The sequence below is a fragment of the Aquila chrysaetos genome, chromosome 5 (genome assembly GCF_900496995.4).
Source record: "Aquila chrysaetos chrysaetos chromosome 5, bAquChr1.4, whole genome shotgun sequence".
Lineage (NCBI taxonomy): Eukaryota > Metazoa > Chordata > Aves > Accipitriformes > Accipitridae > Aquila > Aquila chrysaetos.
In genome coordinates this window covers 46,672,986-46,699,430 of record NC_044008.1, presented here as the reverse complement: position 1 = coordinate 46,699,430, position 26,445 = coordinate 46,672,986, and the positions used below count along the sequence as shown (strand labels likewise).

At 38.5% G+C, this 26,445-nt stretch overlaps 1 protein-coding gene across 1 annotated transcript in view; it reads right to left on the bottom strand.

Moving 5' to 3' along the window:
* The window catches only part of PRTG (protogenin), an 88,055-nt gene that overhangs the window by 20,075 nt on the left and 41,535 nt on the right, over nucleotides 1-26,445 (bottom strand). The window contains 4 exon segments of the mRNA XM_030016074.1: nucleotides 18,644-18,832; nucleotides 20,036-20,341; nucleotides 21,363-21,527; nucleotides 26,015-26,262. Of these exon segments, the coding sequence (XP_029871934.1) occupies nucleotides 18,644-18,832; nucleotides 20,036-20,341; nucleotides 21,363-21,527; nucleotides 26,015-26,262 (908 nt within the window).

The window sequence follows — 26,445 nt, the reverse complement described above, 5'->3', positions numbered from 1 at the left end:
GCAACTACCTCATTCTTAAATTACTAAGATTGCACAGACTGAACTTTTAGGAAAAGTTACTAAGAACAATAAAGTCACTTCCATATTCACAATGGAACAAAAAGTTCCATCCTCAATACATTCTATTACATAATTAAAACCCTCTAAGCTTAAAGCAGCACGACACTAACAACACAGCCAATGAAAAATCCCAATCCATATGTAATTCCATCCTCCCTTCTCAAAAGAATACATAGAAATGCAAATGTCCTGATTACATTTTAACATTATCTTCAAATCAGTTTTCTGCAAAAGACCAAACTGAATTTATCGCAGTCAGATTTTTATAATCTGTCTTCATATGATTCTTATATTCCAGGTACATTTATAGCATTAAAGATAAGTATAAAACTTGTAACAGCAGGTTCCACTACCACATTGTACATGACACATGCTCTGGGTAACTGTTCATTCAGCTGGAGCTTATCTTGAATACAAAATGAAGAGTTCTAAATCAAGAGCGTTACAGAGCCATGTTTGCTGATATCAACAGCCAAAATTTTGGCTTTCTGGCAAATGCTTCATAGAAAGCATCTGTTTACAGGCTACTTAGCCAAGGTTACAAGAGAGTGTAATATTGCAACCCCTAAAAGCCCTGTCATCGTTTCCTTCAGCTGCTGCATGTTTGTGAAGCTCCGAAGGCCTTGAAAGGAGCCAGAGCAGAGCCAACAGGTCAGGGCTAGATAAAATTAAGAAAGAATCTGAGGTCAGACCATGAAAGAACTTTTTTTTTTTCCTACCCCTCCAGAACAGTGAGTCCACCTCCAACAGCCTTTCATTCAGTCCTGATAAGAAGAGACAGCACTCCACAATCTGGATTTCAGACTTTTTAAGTCCTCTTTGGGGAGGGGAAAAGATAAGGAAGCCCAAAGAAAATGGACGTTTTACTATCATTTACTGTTGACTCATTAAGTCTGGATACTGAGCGTACTTTCATACCTGTTTTGAACATCCTTGCTCTCAGCACTTTAAAAGGAAAGTATTGATAGAAATAAAAGCATCGGGGGCTTTGTTCTTGTTTCTATAAGAATTAGGATTGCACAGAATTTCTAGAGGCAAAAAACCAAAAAAGTTCAGTGGCTTGATGTTCTCAGTCAAGTTCAGTGACTAGAAACAACTTCTTAAGCTACATCCAATGCGGCGATTCTAACAGCTGGGGAAGGGGATAAGAAAAATATTTCAGTTTTATTCTAGCTCACATACAAAATTTTAAATAATACTTTTTTCCTTTCAATTAAAGGTATCAAAACCACACTACACTCAAAAGGCTGAAAAAATGGTTGTTCTAAGGACAAAACTTCTGTGGCCAAATGTCCATTTTTAATTTAATCTTTTGTGCTGCTGGATTTTTTGTGTAACCTACAGGTCCATTGTTGGGTAGTGGTCCGGCTGGATAGCTCATTGGTCTGGTTTGCCAGGGTGACTGTGCTGCCCCCAAGCCCGTCCCTTCAACACAATAAACTCCAGATAATTATTCAAAGAAGAGGCCAGCAGCATGGGCTGCTCTGACATCGGGTCACGGCCTTTGACATCGAATCTGGGGCTAGCCAAAGTCTGCTCCAAGCAACTGAGGTCCAGGGGAATTATTAAGGGGGAAGGGTGGGAAAGGAAGAGCACTGAGAAATACTATCCTTAAAAATGTACTTTTGAAGCAAAGTAATGTAAATACAGCAGAAACTTATTAGGAAAATAAGCAAATACATTTCAAATACACTAGACAAAAGGGACAGAGAGAAGCGCATCAAGCCAAACAGTAACATAAAGCCGGGAAGTAGAAGGATGATACAGATTCAGGTCTGTTCCTCTCAGAAGCAGGTAGTTCCTCTCAGATTTTTAGTACTGGATTTTATTTCTCTTTTCTAAAAAATGCCCTTTTACCTTGCTCAAATACATACGATTAAGCAAATAAACACAGTTTAGCTATCCTGTTCTATTACTATTTTTTAAATCTTGTCAAGGCTCTCTGGGTATGTAATTTCTAAGTATTATTACTAGCTTCAGATAATTATATTTAATTACTTCTATTTTTAAAGGAGTTGGAATTTCAATTCAATTTCAACAACTTTTTAACATCAGATTAAAATAGTTTGAGAGGTTACAAATCGCCAATATTTTACATTTCATGGTTTCTTTTTCAATTTAAAGGTAACTTTAAACAGTTAGATGGAACAAAGACTGTCTGTAATACTCATGTTTTCCTTTGCAAACCAAATAACTGAAGTAGAAACTAAGCAGTTTGTTCTTTGTACAACATTGTAAAAGTTTATTTGGGTAGAAAATAGAACATATGACATATGTGAATTGATCCAGCTAAATGGTCTGGCTTTCCACGGCTTTGGATGGCTCGCGCTTATTTGTCTAAATCTGAAAAGGGTCTGTATCCCTTTTGTAGCTTTGCGCTATCCCCTTAGAGGGCCCCAGGACAAACAACACCTCACACCCCCTTGCTGTAAAAACATCACCTCTCCTACTGCCCACCATCAGCAATAGCAGCTTTATACAAAAAAAAGCGTGGGGGGAGGGCTAGCGGGCAGGACGAATTCCCGGCATACAGCATTTTAGCCTTTTGGAGGTACGGAAACAAGAACCATCTAAATGGCTCTAATCTTTTAAAAAGTGAAGCAAATCTCAACGATTTTAAGTTTGCCCGATTTCCTTACGGGCATAGAGCATTCCCACTATGCCTGCAACGTTTTCAATCAGTCCCTGCGTTTCTCTTGCACTTCAGAGAACCGGTAAATTGCACAAGCAAAAAGCTCTCTTCCAATATTATTCTAACAACGCACTCTAAAACTAGCAGACACCCTTATGTTAACTAGCCTGGCTCACCGTTTTCAAAGTGAGCCCTCGAAAGCTAACTTGAAAGCAATACCAGAGGCCTGGACAAACACCTAATTTTGATCTTTTGTGCTCGTCTTTTCTTCTGAGAGACCTTTTCTTTTGTTGCTGCCCAGTGGAAAGCACATAGCTCATTGGTCCTGCTTTGAAAGATGAGAGCACTGCCCCTCAGTCCACCCCTCAGAGCACAATCACTTTAATGGAATTATGTAGAGAGGCCATCTCTGGAAGAAGAAGGGAGGGCGAGGGGGGGAGGGAAAGAGTGTCCGAAGGAGCCAGCAGAGCCTTAATTACCCCCAGTTACTAACACAGATACGTCCACTGAGAATTCACACAGCGGTCCAAACAGGATGTGTCACCCCATACAACAGGTTCCCTTACATACAGCAACTGACCCACGCACGAGTGACAGAAAACAGTGAATCAAACATTACAGTAGAGGATCAGGAAAAAAAAAAGAAAGGAAAAAACCCCCACCCAAATGCTGCTACAAGCACACCTCAAAACAGGAGCGTGCTATAAAATGTTCTTTTCCATAAGATGGAAGACACTGAAAAGATGATCTCAGTGAAGACCAACATTTCTGGGTTGCAGATAGGAAGGAAGTTTAAACAATTTGCCTGATCTTCATGCTAAGAGGAATGCTTCCAGAAAATGCATCTAAACACAATGCAATAAGCACTCTACCAAGTTTGGTTTAACATCTGTTTAGGTACCAAGCTCTATCATACATACGCTGACTGCCTGACATCTAGCATCACCTTACAACCAACACATTTTTACACAATGACAAAGGCAATCTGTTCGCAGCACCCAAACTTTCCCCTGAAGCTATGAAATAAATTTTCTTTCAGAACCAACATTTTCTGCTGGTCTGTCATGGACTCCCCATGCCATTTTGACCCTTTTGTGCAGCAAAATGAAAACACTATCTATCATTACTTGCACCACAGTGACTTTCTAGGAGGTGCACAGTTTCATTGCAAAAACATCTGTGGTCTGGTGACTCTTCTCAGATCTCAAGCTTTAGGAGTTGTGCTGTTGCAAGCATGACTGCAAGATGCAAAAGCTTTGGGTCAGGCAACTAACAATTAGTCTGCCTCTCTCCTCCTCCTTGAGAGGGCAACGAGGAACTGCACTAAAACACATTCAAATTGCTAAATGTAAAACAAGTCAGTCATGACAGAAAAACAAACAAAATACATGCAAGTAGAAACCACCGCTATCTTTTTCTTAAGGCAAATATTGGCTGCATGGCCTATATCCAGCTGCATCTATAATTAGGGCCCAAACTTCAGTGGGACATTCTGTTATTGCAGGTGTCAAGGGCCATGTGTGCTCTGCTCACACAGCGCTCCCTTTTATTTGTCAGACACCACCAGGTTGTGGTGGTGCACCTCCTAGACGGATACCTAATCTACACTCTGTGTCCAGGGGCTTGCTGGCACGCACAGTTGTGTGAGCACTGAACTATTATTATACAGACACTTTGCAGATGTAAATAAAGCAACTGCTTAATGAAGCTCAAAATTTGGCACCCATTTGTTGAATACAGGGTGGAGGGGCAAGTTAACCTAGAAGGCTGACAAGATTTATAGTGAATTCGCTGAACTGACACATTTGTCATAGACTGCCAGTTAGTCTGATACACATTTACTGCTTCTGATATGACAGCTCTCATACTTCATTTGCTGAAGTTAAATCCAGATGCATTAAAAAAAGCTTAAAATGAAGGCTGGCATCAAGCTTCCTTTGTACACTACTTTTAATGCAAAGTATTCATTGAAAACTCAGCATATAATGCTAAACACTTTCCAATCACACAGGCTAATAAAATGGGAAGCAGGGAAGTCAGCTAATAGCACTTGTAAAGAGTTCAGCTCAAATGCCTTAGCTCAGCAGGTCATTTCACCTGAAGTGTGGTGGCATGAGGACACAGGTCTCCATTTCCTCAGCCATGAAATGCATTGCAGTATCTCTCTCCATACACGAACACGTCTGTTACTTTTCCTTCACTATTTTCTTAGATGCCTCATTCTCTACAGCCTCTCTGACTGGTTGCGTATCTTTGACATTTAGCAAGGGTATTCATTTTAATTACATTTAGATTATGCTGAACTACCTCCCTAGTGGTTTGGCACAGCAGTGTTATTTTTAGCCTTTACATTTTCATACAGCACATCCTGGACTTCTAAAACATGCCCTGAAGAAAATTTCCATTTGTAACGATAATAAAAGTATCCAGGACCCTACAACGTCCTTGGCTCTAATATGCGCTGCTGTTATATTCAATGGCACACTGGCATGAACATAATGAGTTTTGTGGTAGGAATTTGCACAGAAAAGTTTATTAAAAGAGGACAGTAAGTGACAGCTTGTCACCAGGCAATGAAGCCGGATATACTACATACTTATATTCCTTCTTGAATGCTTTCAATGAGCTTAAGTTTGGTACAAATACCCATCTAGAAGGCCAGGAGAATTTGCTTCTCTCTAAAAATGCTACTAACTTTTCATCTCCACACAGATTCCACCTAAAACCATATTTCAATGGCATCTTGTGTTCACATCTTTCCAGGCCAGGACTCTGCTCTTCTAAGATAATTCACCAGAAGGATTACTCAGTCTGTGGCAGCAGCTGTGCAAGTTAATGTTGTTGTTGCTTTTTGTTAAATACATGTTAATGGTTTATTTGAAGACTATTTAGTTAAGGCCAAATTTCTGGAACAGTATTCTTGAAAGCACCATAGACAGATCTTGCAGGTGGTACAAAAGGGGTCAACATGTGCAATCTGAATTTGGACCTAACATTGTCAGGAGCTCAACTCCTTTACTCAGAGTAATTCTCTGAACTGTATTCTGAGTACTAATACCCTTCTACAAAAAAGTTGTTTAATGTCCATATAAAGAAGCATCTAAACAAGAAGAGTAACCTGAAAGATTTCAGGCTTCCTGAAACTTCTGAAAATCTTTTGCACTTCTGGCTGACAACACAGCACCTACTATTTCTTTTACACTTTGTGGTATTTTGTAAAGACAAAAGTATATTTTTTCCCACCCTTGGAAATGGATTACAACAGGTTTTTTTACAGTAAATACTACTTACTACAGGTAAATACTACTGTACTTTAAAGGATGCTCAGAATAACACAGAATAGCAATAACAACATGGAAAAGTAAATTACAACTTTGCAGAATCTGGAATAGAATTTCACAGATTGTGTGCTTTTTTCCAAGAATGGTTTTTATGTGTGTAAAGTATTTTCCATAATTATATACATGGCAATTTGGTCTGGCTTAAATTTTTCCTTCAAATTGGTTTTCTTTAACTTTTTTTTTTTTTAATAAACAAAATCACATCTCATAGGAAGCAATGCTGTTGTCATCAAAATGTTTGACCACAGACCAGTTGTAATTTAAATCTTTCACCATACCTGCTGTATTTTTTAATTAGTTTTGTGAAGAACAAGCATTGAATTCACGTCAAACATTGTATTAACAAACTGAAAAGTACAGATTAAAAGACTAGGAGACTACTTATAATCAAGGTTATTTTTGTTACCTTTCCTAATGCATTCAAGATTTAAATCCAAGCTATATTACTATCTTGATTGAAAAAGGGAGAACAAAATTATCTTGATGTAATTCCTCTGCATATGAAGTTTATACAATACTTAGAAAATGGAAAGCAGTCTGACTGATTGATTACTTAAGTAAAATAAACACACAGCTACTTAACTCTTAGCTAGCTATCTTCCTTTGTACAATTAAAAGGGTTTCCCATCATTAATTCGGTTTTACAAATGCTGAGTTGAGCCTGCAGTTTGATGAGCACTTTAAACCAGCACTAGCCAACGCTGCTGCTGAAAGAAGCCAGCCTGCTTCCCCTCACCCTTCAGCCACTCCTGCCACCACCTTCATTTCCAGAGTTATTTTTCATTCAGGCCAATTTCCCACCCTGTCCCTGTGCAACCACACAAGTGTTAATGCAAGCACAGAGAGGAGCAGCACAAATTAGCACAGACAGGTACACAAGGAATGTGGGGTGTTTTCTTCCAAAAGTGCCAGCTTTTGCTACTTTATTGAGCTCCAAGTTGCACTTTGATGAACTCTGAGAATTAAGCAACATCCCGAAGCAACAGAGCAAGCCACTGGCAGAACCACCTCGCTATTCCCAGCTGTAGCCAGCTGGTTAGGACACAACACAGCCACCGTGAGTCTGTTTCATCTTATGCAGCCTGGTGAAATCGTGAATCTCAAACCTATCCACACAAGAACTCCAATGACAGAATAGCCGTGTAATGAATTTATTAATAAAAGAAGTTTCCCTCAAGGGGGAGCTGTTATCTAATAGACTGAATGCAAACCTGGAAATCTGGCAATTTACAGCTCAGTTCTGTCACTGGTTTCGGCGATATCACACTCAGTTTAAACCATCAGTGCCCGAGAAACTCCATGAAAATGGCCCTTCTCTTCCTTGTGTTTCAGGTACCCAGTTTTTAAGATGGGACAGCGAACACTCATCCACCTGTGAAACTCATTGGAATGGTTACAAAATGCAGAAATAACATAGAAAGGTGGAAATGCGAATAACTGCCTAAAGTGGTTTTTTGTCACACCACTACAGGCAGCGTGGACAGCACAGGTTCTGGGGTCCCACAGGGCAGACTCCTCCCGGCTTCAACAAGGTGGAAGATGACCTTTCAGAGGTAGATCTTCCAACAGGGAGGCTCAAGCAAAAGAGGGAGGTGTAGGCACTGCTGAGCCAGCCAGAGTACCCTGGACTTGTGCCTGCATTCTGAATCATGCTAAGCAATTCACTTTTCTGTCCTACAACTTGACTGTGCTTTGGTGGTTTTCTTCAGGTATTTTACTGGGTGGATTGGGACCATGATCTGGATGTCATTTCTGAAGGAGAGGGATGGTTATCACTGCATATATGACACGGCTCTTCCGATCACAGCCCATGCATACCTGTCTACTCTGCTTGGATAACATACAAAGATTTAATACATCCAAGCCACCCCTGAGCAAAGTTTTCCAGCACAAAAAGCTGGTAGGGAGTGCTACAGCTATGGGTTTTCCAAGGCAAGTGGTTGTCACCAAGGCAACGAGGACTGATGAGAAGCTAAGAGAAATTAGATAAAGGCAGGTAAGAAGCAGTAAGAAGGCAGCCAAAAGACATGAATAAACAGGCTAAGTTAGGCCAACATTAACAATTATCATGGAAAGAAAAATTAATACAAAGGACTAATATAGTAAGAGGTATGCTTCTGATGGAGAAGTGCTGGACTACACTAAGACAAAGAGGATCGGGAAGCCAGAAGATACCCTATTTTTCTCCCAACAGTTTCTATATACACATGCATATTTAGACACACAGATACGGAGCTAGGTAACAGGCTGTGAGCATATCGCTCCCTGCGTCTTAAATATACAAAGGAGAAAGTGGGGAATTGATGGGTAAATGGACACAACGCACAGTAGTGCAACACCTACCCATCTGCCTCTCTGCCCCCCATATAAACCATCCTACCGTACTGCTTCTGAACATCTCCAACTGCCTTAAAAAAAGCCCTGGGATCTGATATACAGACCACATTTTCAAGATATATTTGCATGCAATATTTTAAGTCTCCTCCTTTGCCTGAATATACAAATATGTCAGTTGTACAAAGAGCCACAGCATGCACAACTGGATGCACACAGGAGGCAGAAAACTCAAGTCTTTAACTGATCTACCAAACAGGATCAAGAATGTATTTCCCTGTCCCAGCTTCTGCAAACACGTGCAGAAACAAGTATTTTTGTTTTGTAATGATAACCAGCTTGAGTTGGGATACAATATTCAGCTATGATAATGGTAAAAACACTGTGAAAGGGAGTATAAATGCTGAAATACACTTTTTATGCAAAAGTTATTTCTACTAAACTTTTTTCCAAGGCACAAAAAATTCACAGGAGAAGTTTCACAGCAAGAGCTGCTTCTTCCAACACAAGACTGTTTTTTTCCCCACTTCCCACATACCCTCCCTTCATCTGCCACAAAAGTGTGACTCCAGGCAACCTGAAAAAAAAAAAAACAACACTGATTTTTCCACAATTGCATCTTCTCCCAAAATAGAAAAATGCTTCTGTTAGCAATAATGCCTTCATGGCAAATATATAACCAAGGTGTTACTCAAGGCAGGAAAGCGACCAGAAAATGTATTAGCTTAGCTTTAGAAATGCATTTACTTATCACGAACACAGAATTTGTAAAGAGCCCCTACTATTACCTTTCCCATACAACTATCGCAAGTGGTAAGGTGACCCAAAAGAAGTTAATGAAAAAAAACTCAGGAGAAATTAAGTTAACATTCGATCACAACATCTGGATTGTTGTTTAACAAAGGAAGAATACAATAAAAAAAAAAAAGAGGTGGGGGGGTGGGGGGGTTAAGAAATGTAACTAGCCCTGTACAGCAAATGTTTTCTTCTGTCCACTCTGAAGTCTCTTTCATGTGCTAATGGTGGCATTTTTTTAAACTCTTCGCCTTTGACTTACTCAGACCTTTAAGGACCTCACACATCTAATGGTTCCTCACATTCACCAAGAACAATCAAGAGAGGTCTGGGGGTTGACATGCAGTATGATTAATGGACAATGTTGATTTAATTTCCTATAACAGGAGTTTTCTCTAAGCTTTCTCCAAGGAGCAGTTTCTTTGCAATCCAGGACTTAAGTATTTTACTAATGAAGTCCAATAAATAGCAAATTAAATAATGCTGTCTCCCAGAGACAAATCCTCTCATTTCAGGAAAAAAAGAAGGGAAAAAAAACCCCACCATATTTAAAGTTCTGTTTAAATCTTAAAAAGGTTGCATAGCAGGAATGTACATAGTTGTTGGGGGCTTTTTTGTTTGGTTTGGTTTATTTTATTGTTTTGTTTAAGAAATTTGAGCAATTATCTGGTCATTCCTGCCATTGTTAACTGCTTGCTCTTTTTTTCTCTTTAAACAGGGGTACTAACTTCATTTCCACTTCCAAGAAATTAGTCTTTATTGGTCACTTTTACATTATAGCTATTAAAATGTATACCATTACATATTCATTGTAATACTTAGAAACATTTCAAAAAGCAACTTTGAGGGTTTTTTTTTAAAATAATTTACAACTTCCTTGATGTAAGGAGTGATCAATATGTCCTTTTCATGAAGCAAATTTTAACCTTCAGCTCCAGCAAACGAACAATGAAACACTATTTGCATACATCCTAACTGTTACTCAATCAACATGACACAATTTCCCAACTGAATTCCCACACAGGTTTAGATTGAAATGGTGGAATTTCTACCCTGAGAACGCAGAGCAGCAGAGAGCATTTCCTGCAGGATTCTAATTGCTTTCCCACCACTGAAAATTTTACCTTTAAATACTTCGAAGACAACACATTTTGCTTTACTATAGGCTGGCAAGTTATCTTGCCAGAGTGCAAAAAATCTCCCCCTCCTATTTCCAAGGCTTTGCAGTACCCTTGATTCCAGTTCTTCGAGTTGTGACACAATTAGTCTGATGTCCTGAGAGAAACAACAGCATCCGACTCAGTTATGGGGACAGCTGATAAAGAGACAGAAAGTCTCTGAAAAACGGGCAACAACCCTCCATGCTACTGGAGTGGGCCCATGGAACATAATCTCTCCTGTTGCCTTAGTAAAGTCTGCATCTTTACATTTTTACCTTTAAAATTGCTACAAGGCATTGTCCCAGGAAATAATGAAAGTTTCCTCATCCTGACAGCTCCCACTATCTCTTTAGAGAGTCAGGCTTAACTGGTCTTAGCACTCTATTTTGTTTTTTCAAGTACAGTACACTCAATCTTTATTCTGCACTTGGGTATCTCCTCCCTCACCATGTCCTTCCCCTTTAAAGAGCCACTAGCTTGGGAAGTTAAAATGAATTACTGCAAAAGTCAAGGCATGTTTAAATTAGGATGTCAGGACTATTTTCCCAGATAAATGGGTTCAAACTGGAACAGTTCAGAGAGCATGTTCAAGAGGGTTACATAAAAATATATTAGGCAATTCTTCCAACACACAATCTACCTGTTTCTGAAAGATCTTAACTGTCAAAGAGAGCAAGAATGCATCTTTCTGACCCAAGACTAAGTGCTTAGTATGTAGACAAATTAGTAATTGTCCATGAGTTGTAGAGCCATTTTATAACTCTGCAGTTAATTCAAAGAAAGCCTAGAGATTCCTCTTAGTGTCTGTCAAATGTAACATTTTAATCACCACCAAAACCAGTTACACTGCTAATGCAGATGTTACAGATTTCACTATTCCAGCGCCTACTGAAGTTGTTTACTGGCTAAAGCAGTAACCTATTGAGAGGCTTGATGGTGTAATTTAAAACTGACAAATACATTAAACATTAATTAAAGCTTTCCATTACAAATGAACTGTATGAAAATAACATTTACTTTCAAAAAACAAAAACATAGGCAGAAGTAACTGTGACGTGATTTAAAAAAAAAAGATAAATCCAATTTCTTCAATAGAGGCAAACTTAAATGCTGTCAGAAAGAATATATGACAAAGTAATCTTTCTTTTTTTAAAGAACAAAAATTAAAGTGAAGGTATGTAATTACAATACAAATCTGTAATATTGCACAGTGCAAGAGAAATAATGGCAGAACTACACAGGAAGGAAGGCACTACATTTTTAAAGATGTGGCACTTGAACTGCATAATAAGTATGCAGCATTAGCAGCTGATAGTTAACTGGCCTCTCCTCAGCAAATCTGCTCAGAACAAGCTGATATTTATCTAGGATTCCCACTCAGTCCTGTGTAAGAGTCCTTAAATAAAGCCAAGGCAAAGACACAGTTGTTGTAATGGATGCCATGCCAATAAGCTCCAACAAAGGGCCACATAGTTAAACACGAGCTTCAGTTTTGCTCAGTAAGAATTCAATTTACAACCTGAGAGAATCAATTTTTCATCTGAACAGAGCAGCATCTGCTTTGATATTTTGCAGGTAAAAAAAGTTACAGGGTAATAAAGCCCCCTCCCTTCTCTCTTTTAATCTATGAGGGTTTCTCCCCATCCCCTTTTAAATCCTGAAAGAAAAACACAAGGAAAAATATGATATGCAGATATGCCACGTCTGCATTTGGAAGACAGGCTCATTTAGAGTGGTGACAGGTCTGCTTTTCATGATTATGAAGTAAGGAATGTGTGTGTCTTGTTTATTGACGTGTAGTAGAAGCACACTATCATACCAGGACTAGGCAAGAGCTCAGGTTTGTTAAGTACAAATATACATGAACTGCCACGTTTGCAAAAGAGAAAGAGGTCACAGTTAGCTGAGGAAGAGGTTGCTTTTAAACATGCCCAGTCTACTTCTAGGGCTTTTGATTTTATTTCTGTGCAATGTGACCAATTCCTCCTCCCCTCTCTCAGCAAATTCCTTATGTTTTAGCTGATAAGTAGTAGCAAGCCTGTTACACACAATCAGGAGAATTGATAGATAAGAGGTTTAGTTTAAGGATGTAATCAGCATGAGTAAACACTAGACTGACCCAGCTGTAAACAGTGGAAATAAATGATAATATTTGTCCTGGTCACCTACTGAGCTATTAGACACTTTTCACTGTGTAACAATGTAAATATAATGGCTACAGTATATACAGCATACAGTGCTATCATCTCGTTTCCCAAGCAAGAAAACTGAGCTTTTAGTTGATCTTTATTAAGAACTAAAGCGATTTCTGACCTTTTTTTTTTTTAACAGAGCTGTAGTTTGTTCAAGTCAACATTTCATTAACTGTGAATGTCTGATCTGATATAAAATACCTCAAGCAGAAATAAAGTATATCTGTAATACTACATTATATTTTACTGAATGCCATTTGAGAACAGTTAACTATGAAATAAAAAAAAAATAAAAAAATTGAGTGTTGTAGGAGATGACCTGTGTTTCTTTCACATCATTTCATGAAACCATAGAAATGCCTGACTCCTTGAATTTGTATGGGAGTCCCAAACTAAATTTCCATAGTAACTTATAACCAAAAAGCAGTATGAATTCCCACATACACAATTTTGGATATCCCAGAATTTTCAGATACAAGTATGTGAGACTACATTTTGACACCAACAAAACCTGGGATAAAACTGAAATTATAGCCCTAGCTGTCAGAAATAGCTACATTAACACATGTAATGGTCTTACAGTATTCCTTCTCAATATTACAGCATGTGCAGTTCTTAATGAAAAAGATGTCATCAAAGCTGTCAAAGATGTCATTAAGTTTTTAGAATTCACATTTTTCTAGCACATCCACTTGCAATATGGTGCAAACAAAACCACTGTGTCATATCTGAACATCATATCAACTGCTTTACGAAACTTCATAAGCACTTTTACAGAATTATTACAAGAGACACTTGGGTGACATGCATTAGACAGTTGGAGAAATTCTTTGCATTGACTCTTCTTACACAGAATCACCTTGTCATCTTTGCTGCCCTGGACTAAAGCTTAGCTATAATCATGGTTCTAACGTGATAGAAATAGATCCGGGGGAAATTAAACAACTGAAGGCCAAGTCTCCAGGGGAATGCTAAGTGTAGTAAGTAGTTGGCTAATTCTTCAGCACAAGCCCCCTTTTCAGAGGAGAGTGCCATGCAGGGTCACAAAATGTGTCTGCGTCATTTAGACTTTGACAAATTCTTCACCTGGAAACTTTGTTCAACTTGAGGAGGGCAGGGAAATGTACTTTCCCTTATTTCTACTCTCTGCAAGTGGAAAGAGGTAGGACATAAAAGACCTTTCGGGCAGGAAAGTTTTTCTGATTAAGAGCAAACTTTCTGGAGTAAATCGCACAAATGAGTCTGACAGAATCTAATTATTTTTGCAAAAGAACTAGATTGGGGCAGGGGAAAATGCCACTGGGTAATGTAAAACTGGAGTACCAAGAGAAACAGCAAGGACTCATGATGCCCCTCATGTTAAACAGCTTAGATGACCCCAGTCAGCATATAAGCAGCTTTCCCAGAGAGCGAGCTTGCAGTCTCTTCAAGCCTCAGAGGAATCACCAACCAATTTTTTTTTTTTTTTTTTTTTTAAAGCGGATACACTCCCTTTCATGGCCATCAGTTTCTGCCCAGTCCCCTGCAGCCTGCAAGCACCCCAAGCCCTGGGGAGCCAGCAGTGCTCCTGGGGGCTGCAGCTCCCAGCGCAAGACACTGCACTCTGCAGGCTGTCCTGGGGAGGGGCCTTCGCCAAGGAAAGGTCAAGGTATGTGGGCTCCCATGCTCAAGGCGTTTTCACCAAAGCTAACAGACCAGTTTTTCCATCCCCTAAGGTGTCTGCCTGAAAACGGTTATTTAGTGCGATATCATCTTGTATGCAACAGAAACAACAGAGCACCTAAGTGCGCGCATCTCTGCCACAACCTGCTCACCTCAGGGTTTAGTGTTCCTTTAGTGAGATCCTACCTCAGCCTTGTCACCAAAGTGCAACTTTCTGAAATACTGTAACTACCATCAGTCAAGGTGGTACAGCTCCCAGACAGCAACTACAGAAGAATGAATCAGCAGAGTGAATTCTTGCTTTCCTCCCTCCCTCCAAGCGTAGAAGGCATTAATGGCACAAGAACATGTTGCATTCCTCCATCACCAGTGGCATTCATTTAATTAATTACTAGCATGATAAGAACTGAAAAATAAAAAAAAGTTCAGAGAGGGAGACTTCCAGGCAGCTTGAAGAATATTGTTCTTGTGTTGAAGCATCAGAATTGATCATGCTTTCTTGAATTTGTTAACCAAGAACTAGAATTTTATTTTATTCTCCCTAGATGTAGGTTCCAGGATGAGATTCCTATCAGCATTACAACGTAGTTATGAAGAGTTCCTGGCTCCAATAAACCAGGTAAGCTTAAAATGGGTTCTTCTGAGTCACTGACCTTCTTGTATAGGCTCTACCTTCCTACTGGTCATATAGCTGCAGACACAGTGAGTTGTGACAGGCCAACAGTCCACGTAGCACAGAAGTGAGTACCAGCAACACTGAGGCAGAGATGCATATGCATGTGCTTAAAATACTCTTTGAAAAAAAACAATTTGAAGACATTTAAAGGGGGAGATGAGCTTCTTTGGACACTCCCTTTGTTTTAACTTTCAAGCTTTGCCAATCCATCTCCTGTTGCACAGCAAGGTTCCCAAACAAACTCTTCCACCAACAAAACTCACTTCAACTTCTGAACACACATATTCTGAAACATTACAGAAACAGAACCTGTACCAGCAGACTCATCAAGTCTCACAATGAAAGACTTTCTGTTAGAGAAAACTTTCTAGAGCAGGAAGAAGCAAAGGATGAATTAAAAATAGAGGCAAAAATGCATGGTATGCACCCAAGGGTCTGCTCCTGTGGCAAATTCAAGTAATAATGGAATTTTACACTGGACTAGGAAATGGCCTGCTATTGAAAAATAAATGCCAAGACCTTTAACACAAACAAACGTCTATGTGAAACTGTGGATATTTATTTTGAGAATGGCAGCCCTGACTCTGATCAGATCATTTAATTCTATTTACATGGTGACTATCATGGTAAATAATCCAGTTTAAAAATACACAGAAGTAACTGAGTAGACCTCCACTGGAGTAAGAGGTCAGTTCTCAAAAAACAAGGTAGGAACCAACAAGAGATTAAAACATACAGCATAATATTCATATTGCTATATTTCATGTTCAATCACTGTAACCTATTTTACACTAGCATTACTGATTCTGCTTTACCTATCACATTTGTCCCTCCATCAACTATCCTGTAGATATTTGTAAATCATTTACAGTAGTTATATCAATGCTATCAACCATCCATGCAATCAACAGTGCTTATAATATTAATGGTAATGTTCTCTTTGATTAGAGAATATTATGAATTCTGATTTTGTGATGCACTTCAATTGTCACAGAGTAAGTGAACCATCTTCTTTAAATAGAGAGATTTTGCACAATTGGCAGTTGTACCAACATCTGCAGGAAGTTCCATGGAGAGATGAATTGATGTGCTCCAAATGTCGCTAGAAGTCTGTCTGCAGTTTATTAACTAAGCAAGAGAACAGGGAATGGTAGAGCAGCCTTACGTCATGACAAACTAAGACATGAACAGGGAGTGTTTGGAAGCCACATAACTTCAGTGGCAACAGATAATGCATGAGAAACTACTCCATCTTTGCCACTGGGAAGCACCTAGTACTATTAGTGTATTCTTCCAAATTAGGAATAACATTTTCTCTTGACCATGTTATCCAACATATATGAAACCGAAAATCTTAAAACACACCTTTCCCCTTCAGGTTTCACACTCACAGTATTCTACTAATTCCTGTAGCTCATAATGAAGACATTTATTTTAAAGAGGCTGTCAATAAATCAGTAGTTTAGTGTCCTCAGGAGAGGCAAATGGATGACAGAACATCAGTCTTCAAAGCCTCTGTTCAGTTCATGAAGATTCAGTTTACCATAGTCACAAAACCTAGAGCAGTGGCTTGCCTTGTTTCATCTCTAAATTCAATCAGGTAGGATCACTTACTAATAAGTAACATTTTAAATTTGAAATGCATACATAAAATAACCTTGTCCAAATGATGTAGATTATTCACAAGAAATAAAAAGGAAAGCAAATCAGTCCCTCCTTAAACCGTGGATGTTGCTACAGTCTTTGTGGGTTTATATATTGCACATAATTTTACCTCCTTTATTCTCCACGTGTGCAGCTGCCACAGGCAGAAAAAGGTTGGTTGTGTACTGTTTTCTAAGAAATAATTTAGCATGCACAAGTATTTCAAACAGGCAGCTTCTCAACGGGCAAATACAGTAGTCAGACAGGCAATGTCACTATGAGAAGTCTGTGTGAACTTTCCAAGCTTCAACATATGTAATCATCTTAGCAGTGGAAAATCATGACCTAATCAAATTTACTGTGCCAAGTGAGTCTTTTGTAGCTGTAGCAATTAATGCCTTTTTCTGGAAATGCTACAAAGCAAACAAAAATAAAAAACCAGCAAAGAAACTTACACAGGAAAACTTCCCATGTTTATTATATACTTCAAATAACTCAATACATCCCATTAAAAATAAAAAAAGATTACTTCTACTGAAGTTATTTGAAAAAATACTCTTCAGGGGATATAACCTATGCAGCATAAATTACACATATGTGAAAAATATAAATTATGGCAATCAGATTATATGGGATGTGTCATGGTTTGGTCACGATATTTAGATACTTAGAATTATGATAAAGAATAAACACTCAACACATCCCGCGCACCATGACTGAATGGTTAACTCAAGCACATGAACTCTTCCATGCCCACACTTGTAATTCAGTTAACAATGTGACCATGTGGAAGTTGTAATTTCCCAAACTCACTTAGGTTTTGTTTTTTCCTCTGTCCACATGCTTACTAGAAAGGAAAACACAGATAATATACATTCTAACATAATTTTGTAAAATAATATTTTAATCTGAGGAGGATTAGTGTACTGAAAAAATCCATATGATGTGGATCACACAGTTAATAAGTTTGCATGTGTCCGAAATTACTGCTTTGTAACTGCATAAAGAGAAAACAAAAAAAAAAAAAAAAAAAAAAAAAAGGGCATTTATGTCCTAGGACACACAGACACCACATCCTTTCAACCCACTGCTCTTTTGTCTCACAGCTCTGTTAAACAGTCAGCTGCTGCCAGATGCTCTGGCTAGAAATGGTCACAGATGGTCAGTTGTCCACTTAACAGACCAGAATGCTCTCCTCAAATCTACCCTAAAATAGTATCTCAACTGTATGCAGCAGATGAGAATATCTGAGCATGGTCAAGAGGCCATTTGACCTAGTTCAGACTGCAGGTCAATTTTGATAATTTAGTCATGATTAATTCTCCACACTACCCCTAAATAAACACACTTCAAACACTAAGTGTCAAGTCCTATATTACTTTTGCTGATTACATTATAGATCACATCTTTTTATGAAAGAAATTCTCAGTTATATATGTAAACGGAAGCACCTTCTACCTAGGGATGATACCAATGCATCTGAACTAATACACACTGCAAGAGCTGCAGGAGGAAACAGAGTCAGGTAATCAATGGCAAGACTCCAATGGGACTCAGCAAGCTCTGTGCCCTAATCTTTGTGCTCAGTCCTGCAAATATTTACCAGTACTCCTTAAAAATATTAACAGGCTAATAACATGCACAAGGGCTACTTTCTATTACAGTGAGCAAGCAGTGCTTGTTGTGCAGTACAGCTGTGACAAAGGCTACAAATAACAGATAAATAGGGTAAAAATACCAGAGAAAAATCTTTGGTATTTTGTATTAATCTTTCACTGTTACTAGGTCAGGCATAAGTACACAAAAGCTGAAAAAACTGCATATTAAACTGAATATTAAAAAGACATGTCATTTACTAGCAGTATTTACTAACTGTAAGTTCTGTATCTTGTGATAAGTAGCTGGGTGTCCTTCTTCCAACTTACACAAGATTTACAAGATCTGGTTATCTAAGTGCTGCGCAACACATATTTTGGGAGAGGATTATTCCATCAGCAGCATAACTCAAGCTTGCAAAACTTATTGCTGGGAAAATAGATGGCCAAACCTAACGCTGCTGCCTTACAGGTCTAATGATTTAAGCTCTCTAAGATGTCCTTTGACTTTGCTGTCTTCCAGAACAGTTAAGAAATATTTTATATACTCACCTAAACCACTGACAGTATACTCAAGATCACTGGCATCCAACAGAATTGGTCCATTCTCCTGTTGGCCTTCCTCCTTGTAATACAGCTTGTACCCTTGAATAGTTGCAGTGTCCTCAGAGTCCTGCTGCCACTGTACTGTAATGGTTGTACAGTTCATCGGCTCCAAACGCAGTTCAGGAGACTTTGGTGCTGGTTTTAGAGAAATATATATAATATTCTTATGTTCTAGAAACAACTAGTTTTCATGCAAAAATCTGGGTGCCCATCAGTCCAAAGTTCACTCAAGACTGATTCTAGCTCATCTGTGTACTCACATAATTATTTCTTTATTATGTCATCTGACTCCCTATAAGCTAATCTAACAACTTAATTTAGGATAAATCAGAAAAGAAACATTTTTTAATTCTGGATCTTAATAAAGAATAAAATTTATAAGGTAGTTATTTTCAAAGAAAAATGAAAATACTCCAAAGATAGTTTTAAAATTACCTCCTGTTTTAAAGTGAGCCAGAGCAAATGTGATTAACAATAACATCACACTTCAAGAGCTAATAATTCGTTGTAGTAGTCAAAACTCAATGAAATCCAAAGTGGATGGATGTGGACTACAGCTAAGAAATAAAGTTACAAATTCAAATCTACGTCATTTTCAAGCTATTCATGCAGAGCTGAATGCTCTTCTCCATGACATTACTAAATAATAATGTAATCCAAAGCTTAATTATAACAACTTTAATTAGACTTCAAATATCAAGTCAATTTGCATATTCAAAACACGTGCATTTTGTTTGTAATAGACACATGCATGCATCAACTCAGATTCTTTAAATACCTGTACACACTGCTCATGTGTAATGTTCAAATTTCTACAAAGGTATTTTACACTGAACAACAATGGGGTTTGGGGTTGTTGGATTTTTTTTTTTAATTCAAATTATATAGAACAGAAGAAAACTGTGTTATCACTGGAAACGAGTCTACAAGCTAAATCATTTGAGCAGCTCACAAACATGAATTCAAGTTTCCTGCCACTGTGTCAAATATGTGAACATCAACATGTGGAAACAATCAAAGATTGACACCAAAATAATTTATCAGCTTTTCCTTCTTGTGTCACGTATAAGGCCTTTCATAAGACAGATTAGTTCCTCTTCAACTTTTGATCCTGAAACTATATATTAGCTGCATTTAATTTATTAAAGGAATCAGAATTTTTTGAAGATTATGCACAGAATCATGGTTAGAACACTATTTTCTAGACCACCAGAACAAGAACATGTAATGAGAAAACCTATTTCACAACATTGCCCTACCTGTCAGAAAAAATTGTAGCCTTCAGATGAAGCCTGCAATTGACCCCATCTCTAGGCTGCTGGTAATGTTAAGAATTACCTTTCACACTTGTAGCTTTGGGGGTCCGGTGGGAAGTCCACAAAGATGCCTCTCCCCAGCCAATCCTTGTTGCAGCAGTGATACGAACCAAGTACACACTGTCAGACCTCAGGCCTTCAAGGAGATACTCATCTGAAGTCCCTGGAAGCTCCAGGACTTGGACTTTGGTCTCTGTGCTGAGGCGGAAAGACAGACGGTACAGGACCACCTGACCTCTCCTGTATTTTGCAGGAATTGGCAGCCAAGAGATGAGAATATCTGTAGGACTCCTGCTTGTCAAACTAATTTCAGGAGCTCTCAAGGGAACTAAAAAGGAAAAAACAAAGCTTTTGAGCTCAGGGAAAAGAGAGATGGAAAATTCTTATCTGACACCTTAGCCTATGATGATGTGCCAGTAACGTAACAGTAAATAATCCACAAAGTTTTGTAGATTCTTGTTTATTTTAAGGCTAACTTGACACTGCTTGTACTTCTTACCTTCTGCATGCAGTATAGCCTTAGCAAGCTCCTTTCTGTAAGGACCTCAACATTTCTCCTCTTACTGCTGCCAGCAGTAATCAAAGGCAATCAGCACCTTACTGTTCTGACAAACTGACTGTCAAGGTTAGATGCAACAGCTTAAACCGAGAGTCTAGCCAACAACCTGTACCACTGAAGACTCAGTGCATGTTTTCTTCTGCCAACCATGTAATGAGGGTAGTAACTCCTGGCGAAGAGAGAGGCAGACAACTGGAACTGGCAATGTTCCACACTGCCACAGCTTAACCCTGTCAGAATTTATTAATCAATTCTAATGAACTATACTAAACAGTTTGTTGTTGCAATGATGTTCAGATTAGTTAAATCTCTGCACAGAAATAAGTCAGCAGGGTTTTTTTGAAATTCTGATTCTAATAACAAGCACATAGACAAAAAGAAACCAAACAAAAAATGTTATTCCAAATTGTCTCCAAAATTTGCAAAAGATGCAGCGGGTGTGGAGTTTGAGTCACGTTTCAGATGCTCAAGAGACTAAATCATAGGCTATCATCAAATTCTCAACACTGAGGGAGTTCTTAAAGATCTAGAATAGTTATTTACATGATTTAATGAAATGTCTTTCAACATAGAAAAAGACACTGTGTAATATATATACAATGTTGCCCTGTCAGAATGTTATTTTATTATGTTCCGTTCATTAGCTGGCTCAGTCTTACATTGTGCACATCCAGATATCTCATTGATGTCAATGGAAATCTGGGATCCTCAAGAGCTGTTAGCACTGGATTGCACATTTCTATTCAGTGCAAATAAAAACGTTCACCTAAATCAGTGGTATTTGTCTTACCATCTTCAAGGGTGTGCTGTGTCACATGATCTGACATCTGACTGGCTCCCAGAGGCATATAAGCTACAATATAGAAGGTGTAGTTACTGGCTGGTTCCAAGTCATCAATAATGTAATGGGTTGTATCATTTCCAATGACCACTTGGTACTCTTCATTATTCAAACCTGGCATAAAACAAGGGTTAGACAAATAAAAATTCCTGACAATCCCTAAACTTCACAGTATCTTGGCTTTAAGACCTTACAAAGTTATTTCATGTTTTTCCCCAGCCTACCTCTATTTTTTCAACCCTACTACGTAAAAGCTCTTTTATGCACAGGAGTAACTGTGTCTTGCTGTGGTGTAGATTATGGTGTTTCAGGATTTTCCTGAATAAGGGATGCTGAATGCAATTCTAAACCCTATTTAGAATTAGTCACAACAAACTGTGCTCAATGTACAGTAACACAACAGACAAGCTCTAATAGCCTTATCATTCATACCGAACTTCTAAATCTATTTGTTTAGAGTCAGGGAGGTTTTTTTCAAAACCTATTTACAGAGCCTTTCTATAGCAGACTGCGAGGAATGCGAGGGCTCCAATCCATCAAAAACTAAACAACCCCCCCATTCCCCCCCACCCCACCCCAAAAAGAAACAAACAGAAAGAATTTATTCAGCAGAAGGATCTCATTTTAGCCCTGTAAATTCTATTACATTTGATCAACACCTTTTTTTCTTTAATTTGGAGACAGGCCAATAAGAACAGACCAGAATGAGCTTCAAAAATGTTTGGCTCTTTAGTGAGCTGTTAAAGGAAAAAAAAGAAAAAAATTCTCAGCAATTCACGTTAAAATATGCATAGCAACGCATGCAGCAGTCCTTGTCTTTGTTGGGCTTTATTCCTATAGAGGAAGGCTATAAAGTGGAATAGGTGTGGTGAAAGCTGCTGTGTTAATGAACAATTCACACCAAGTGCATGTCAACTTAATCAAAACTCTCCAAGAGCCAGCTTCTCCTCTTCACAACTGAATTTATAAACAAAACGAAAGGCAAATTCCACCATTAAGTTTTCCCACATTTATGAATTAACTTGATAGCATTTTAATTAGACAAGATTACGAGCATCTCACAACAGACTAGTTAATGGCTTGTTAATTAGGAATTGCAAGGCACGATTTCTGACCTGCTAAACAAGATCCTTGAGCTCAAATTAAAAGGACTTGTTCTCTCATTGAATGGATTGCTAGGCCTCATGCAGAGGCCCTAATGAAACAGCCATAATAGAGAACAAGGCTTGCCTTCCACCACAATCAGTGTTCCCTTTGTGCCTTTTCTAAATCACTAACAAGGAATTAACACACTCCAACATGCACGCTCATCAGACCCTTATTCCTCTTGCTACTATGACCCCGATTTGAATGTAAAATATTCTGCCTAAAGAAACAAAAAACAAAACCACAAAAAACCCACCTGTTAGTTTCTTCAACTAACTTGATTAAAACACTAACTTTTTTTTTCTCCAAATAGGGAAGAGGACCTGAACCTGTTTGTACAGTGAAACATCAGAATACTCGAGTTGTGAAATTACACAATGAGTGATGGTATCTTTGTATTAAAACACCTACCACATTGTGAAGTCTACAGAAAAAACTCTACAAAACTGCATGATTAGTGTATTATCCTTAGACTTAACAAGCACTGGTTTTCTTCTGCAATAAAACATTCTTTACTTACACTGACAAATGTGGTTCCTAACTAAAACAAGAGAGCAATATATGAACATAAATGTATGAAGTAAAAAGTTACACATGAGAAGCTTTAATCAAGTAAGATATACTCTAGTTAAGATACATCGGAGATCATTTTTAATCTTCATTAGGGTCTGAAACGGGGTGTGAGTGTAGACTGAGGAAAGACAGGCTGAAAGGAATAACGAAAGCAATACATTCATACAAACTAGTTACATTAATACATAATTATCCAGAATTCTTACAGAGTAAATAAGGTATTGACAATGTCAATAGTCTATGTTTCCATCTCTATGGCCTGGTATGGTGTGAATGTCATCAAAAGATTTTCCTTAATATTTAATTTGCATTTCTTTATATATAGTTGCTTCTAAATTTACATTAGAGAGATGGCTGATATGATACTTTCTCACAAAGGCATTTCCTACGTTTTTAATAATGCCTCTGATATGTGGACAACATCCTCAGAAAGGTTTACAGACTATCACTTAGAAAGCAATTATTTTTACGTAAGTGCATTCCAGTAGTGTTTGAAGCTCAACATTTTTTCTACAAAACGAGACAAAAGTGTTTTTACATCCTGATGCAGATCTTCTGGTACTACCCAATCACGTTACCAAAGAAAAAATGCATGCAGATCACCTACATTTTGATTCCCACTGCTTTAACTACTCCTCTTAACACAGCCCTCCCCACTCTCCCTCTGTGGATTTCTTTACTAATGCAAAAGGACACAAAACAGCATTATATTAAAGTAAATATCACAAGATAGTCTAGAAAGATGAAAAAACAGGTATTTGAGAAAGCAAGTTCAAATAAATCAGAGGTTTTTTTTGTTTGGTTGCTCTTGTTTGGAGTTTGTTTTGTTTTTTAAACCAAGACAAGCTACAATCTCATTTCACAAGATATAACCTTTGGATAAGCAAGTAAATAAAGCAGGGACTGCAAAACAATTTTGCAGAAAACACGTTTCAGAAGATACCTCCTTTCACTAGCCTGCAAGAGTATTTCCTGCACAAATACACACTTCCTTAAGGACAGTTTTCTAGTTGTGCTGGTTTTGGCTGGGATAGAGTTAATTTTTTTCACAGCAGCTACTATGGGGCTATGTTTTGGATTTGTGCTGGAAACAGTGTTGATAATTCAGGGATGTTTTCCTTACTGCTGAGCAGTGCATACAGAGAGTCAAGACCTTTTCTGCTTCTCTCACCACCCCACCAGCGAGGAGGCTGGGGGTGCACAAGAAGTTGGGAGGAGACACAGCCGGGACAGCTGACCCCAACTGACCAAAGGGATATTCCACACCATATGACATCATGCTCAGTACATAAAGCTGAGGGAAGAAGGAGGAGGGGGGGGATGTTCAGAGTTATGGCTTTCGTCTTCCCAAGTAACCATTACGCATGATAGAGTCCTGCTTTCCTGGAGATGGCTGAACACCTGCCTGATGATGGGAATTGGTGAATGAATTCCTTGCTTTGCTTTGCTTTCGTGCGCGGCTTTTGCTTTACCTATTAAAATGTCTTTATCTCAACCCACGAGTTTTCTCACTTTTACCCTTCTGATTCTCTCCCCCATCCCACTGTGAGGGAGGTGAGTGAGTGGCTGTGTGGTGCTTAGTAGCTGGCTGGGGTTAAACCATTACACCAGTTTTCTTTGAAGCTGCCCAGTCTCTGCTCTCTACACTAGCACCAGACATAACAATTGCCCAGATAACTTATCTAGTGTGACTTTATTCATATTAGCTTTAAGAAGTGGTTGTGAGCACAATACCTCAGTGAGTGAAAGTGTAGGAGGTAATTTCCCACACCTCTTGTCCTCATTACCATTTAAAACTCTTTCCTTCCCTCCTTCAGACAAAATTCTCTTGTGTCCTGAACTATCCCACTTGCAAAAGCAAAGGCAGCTATTCCTGCATCAGTATTAGCATAATTAAGTTGTCCTTCCTGTCCTCTGCTTAGCAGATGGCAGACTGGTATTCCACACAGAGCTGAGCATCTGCAGTCCTGTCCTTGAATAAACCACTTACTGAATAGAAATGGAAAAAAAAAAAAATCACTCCTAGAAAATAGAGTTGCATCATAGCTTAGTTTAAGCCATGCACCTAACAAATTTTCGCAATCACTTCTCCTGCTTATGAAAAATGCCTCCTTTCTACCACCTTAAAGATTACCTTAACTTAAAGCAATTACATAATACTAAGGGATTTTAAAATGTCTAGTTACTCATTTTTATTCCAACTATCCATTCCCTTTTACATAGGAATTTATATATCATTTCAGACACTAGGTGAAACCATTCATGGCTATTTCAGCATAGTTTAGAGTTTTAGTATAGTTTTCTCATTATAGGAGACCAAGGGGTGAAAGGAGAGTGGGTTTCACCATTCAGCCAATATTCATTCTAAGAGAAGATAGTTAAGCCAATAAAGTATCAATTATTCTACTCCAAAAATATATGAAAGCCAGTAAAGTCACAAGAATTTGGGGATCTAGACAAAAGAGCTATCTCCGGTGAAAAGTTCAACTCTGTAAGCCTCCAGGATTCTGTTGTATGCTCTGTCCTTACCTGCAAAGCACACATATGGAAGAGGGTAGGCAGAAGCTCCTGCTGAGGACAGAGGGAAACCCAGAGAGCAGTATGGAGGCCCCGGGTTTTAAAGTCCATTCCTAACTTCAAAATCTGCTCACTGGAGCGATCAGACAAGGGTGAGTTGGAAGAACACTCAGTCCCACAAATAAGATGATGTGGCAAAAGCATTTTCCCCCAAGCATACCTATTGATTACAATATGTGTTTATATGCTGGTATGCTCTGATACAGCCCTGGTTATGAACCATTCAAATTTGACAGTCTTTGCAAGGACATTCAAGTTCTTACCACATACAAGTACTTAAATAGTATTTAAACCAAATTGCTTACCTTCTGCTTTCATGTAATGCACGGAGTATGCAATCACTTTGTCTGAATTATACAGTGGCCTCTCCCATGCTAGCAGGATCGCTGAGCTTGACATCGTTTCAGCGTGGACATTGTAAGGTGCACTGGGTCTGTCTTCTGACATAACTACAGTAAGCCTGGCCCTGGAGAGAATAGATCCCTGGCTATTCTCAGCCATGCACTGATAAATGGCATCGTCTTCAGGAATGATCTGGTTAATCACCAATTTACTGAATCCAAAAGGAAGAAAAAGGGGGAAAAAAGCTCACATCTTGGATAAACTTAGCTCTACATAATGCAACAACGTTATGTTTGTCTCTGCTTCATAAGTTTAGTATAATTGACTTACATGCCACAAACTCTTCTATTAGAAATGGATGTCCAGCTGTGAAATTTAGCAACTTGAAGCGTTC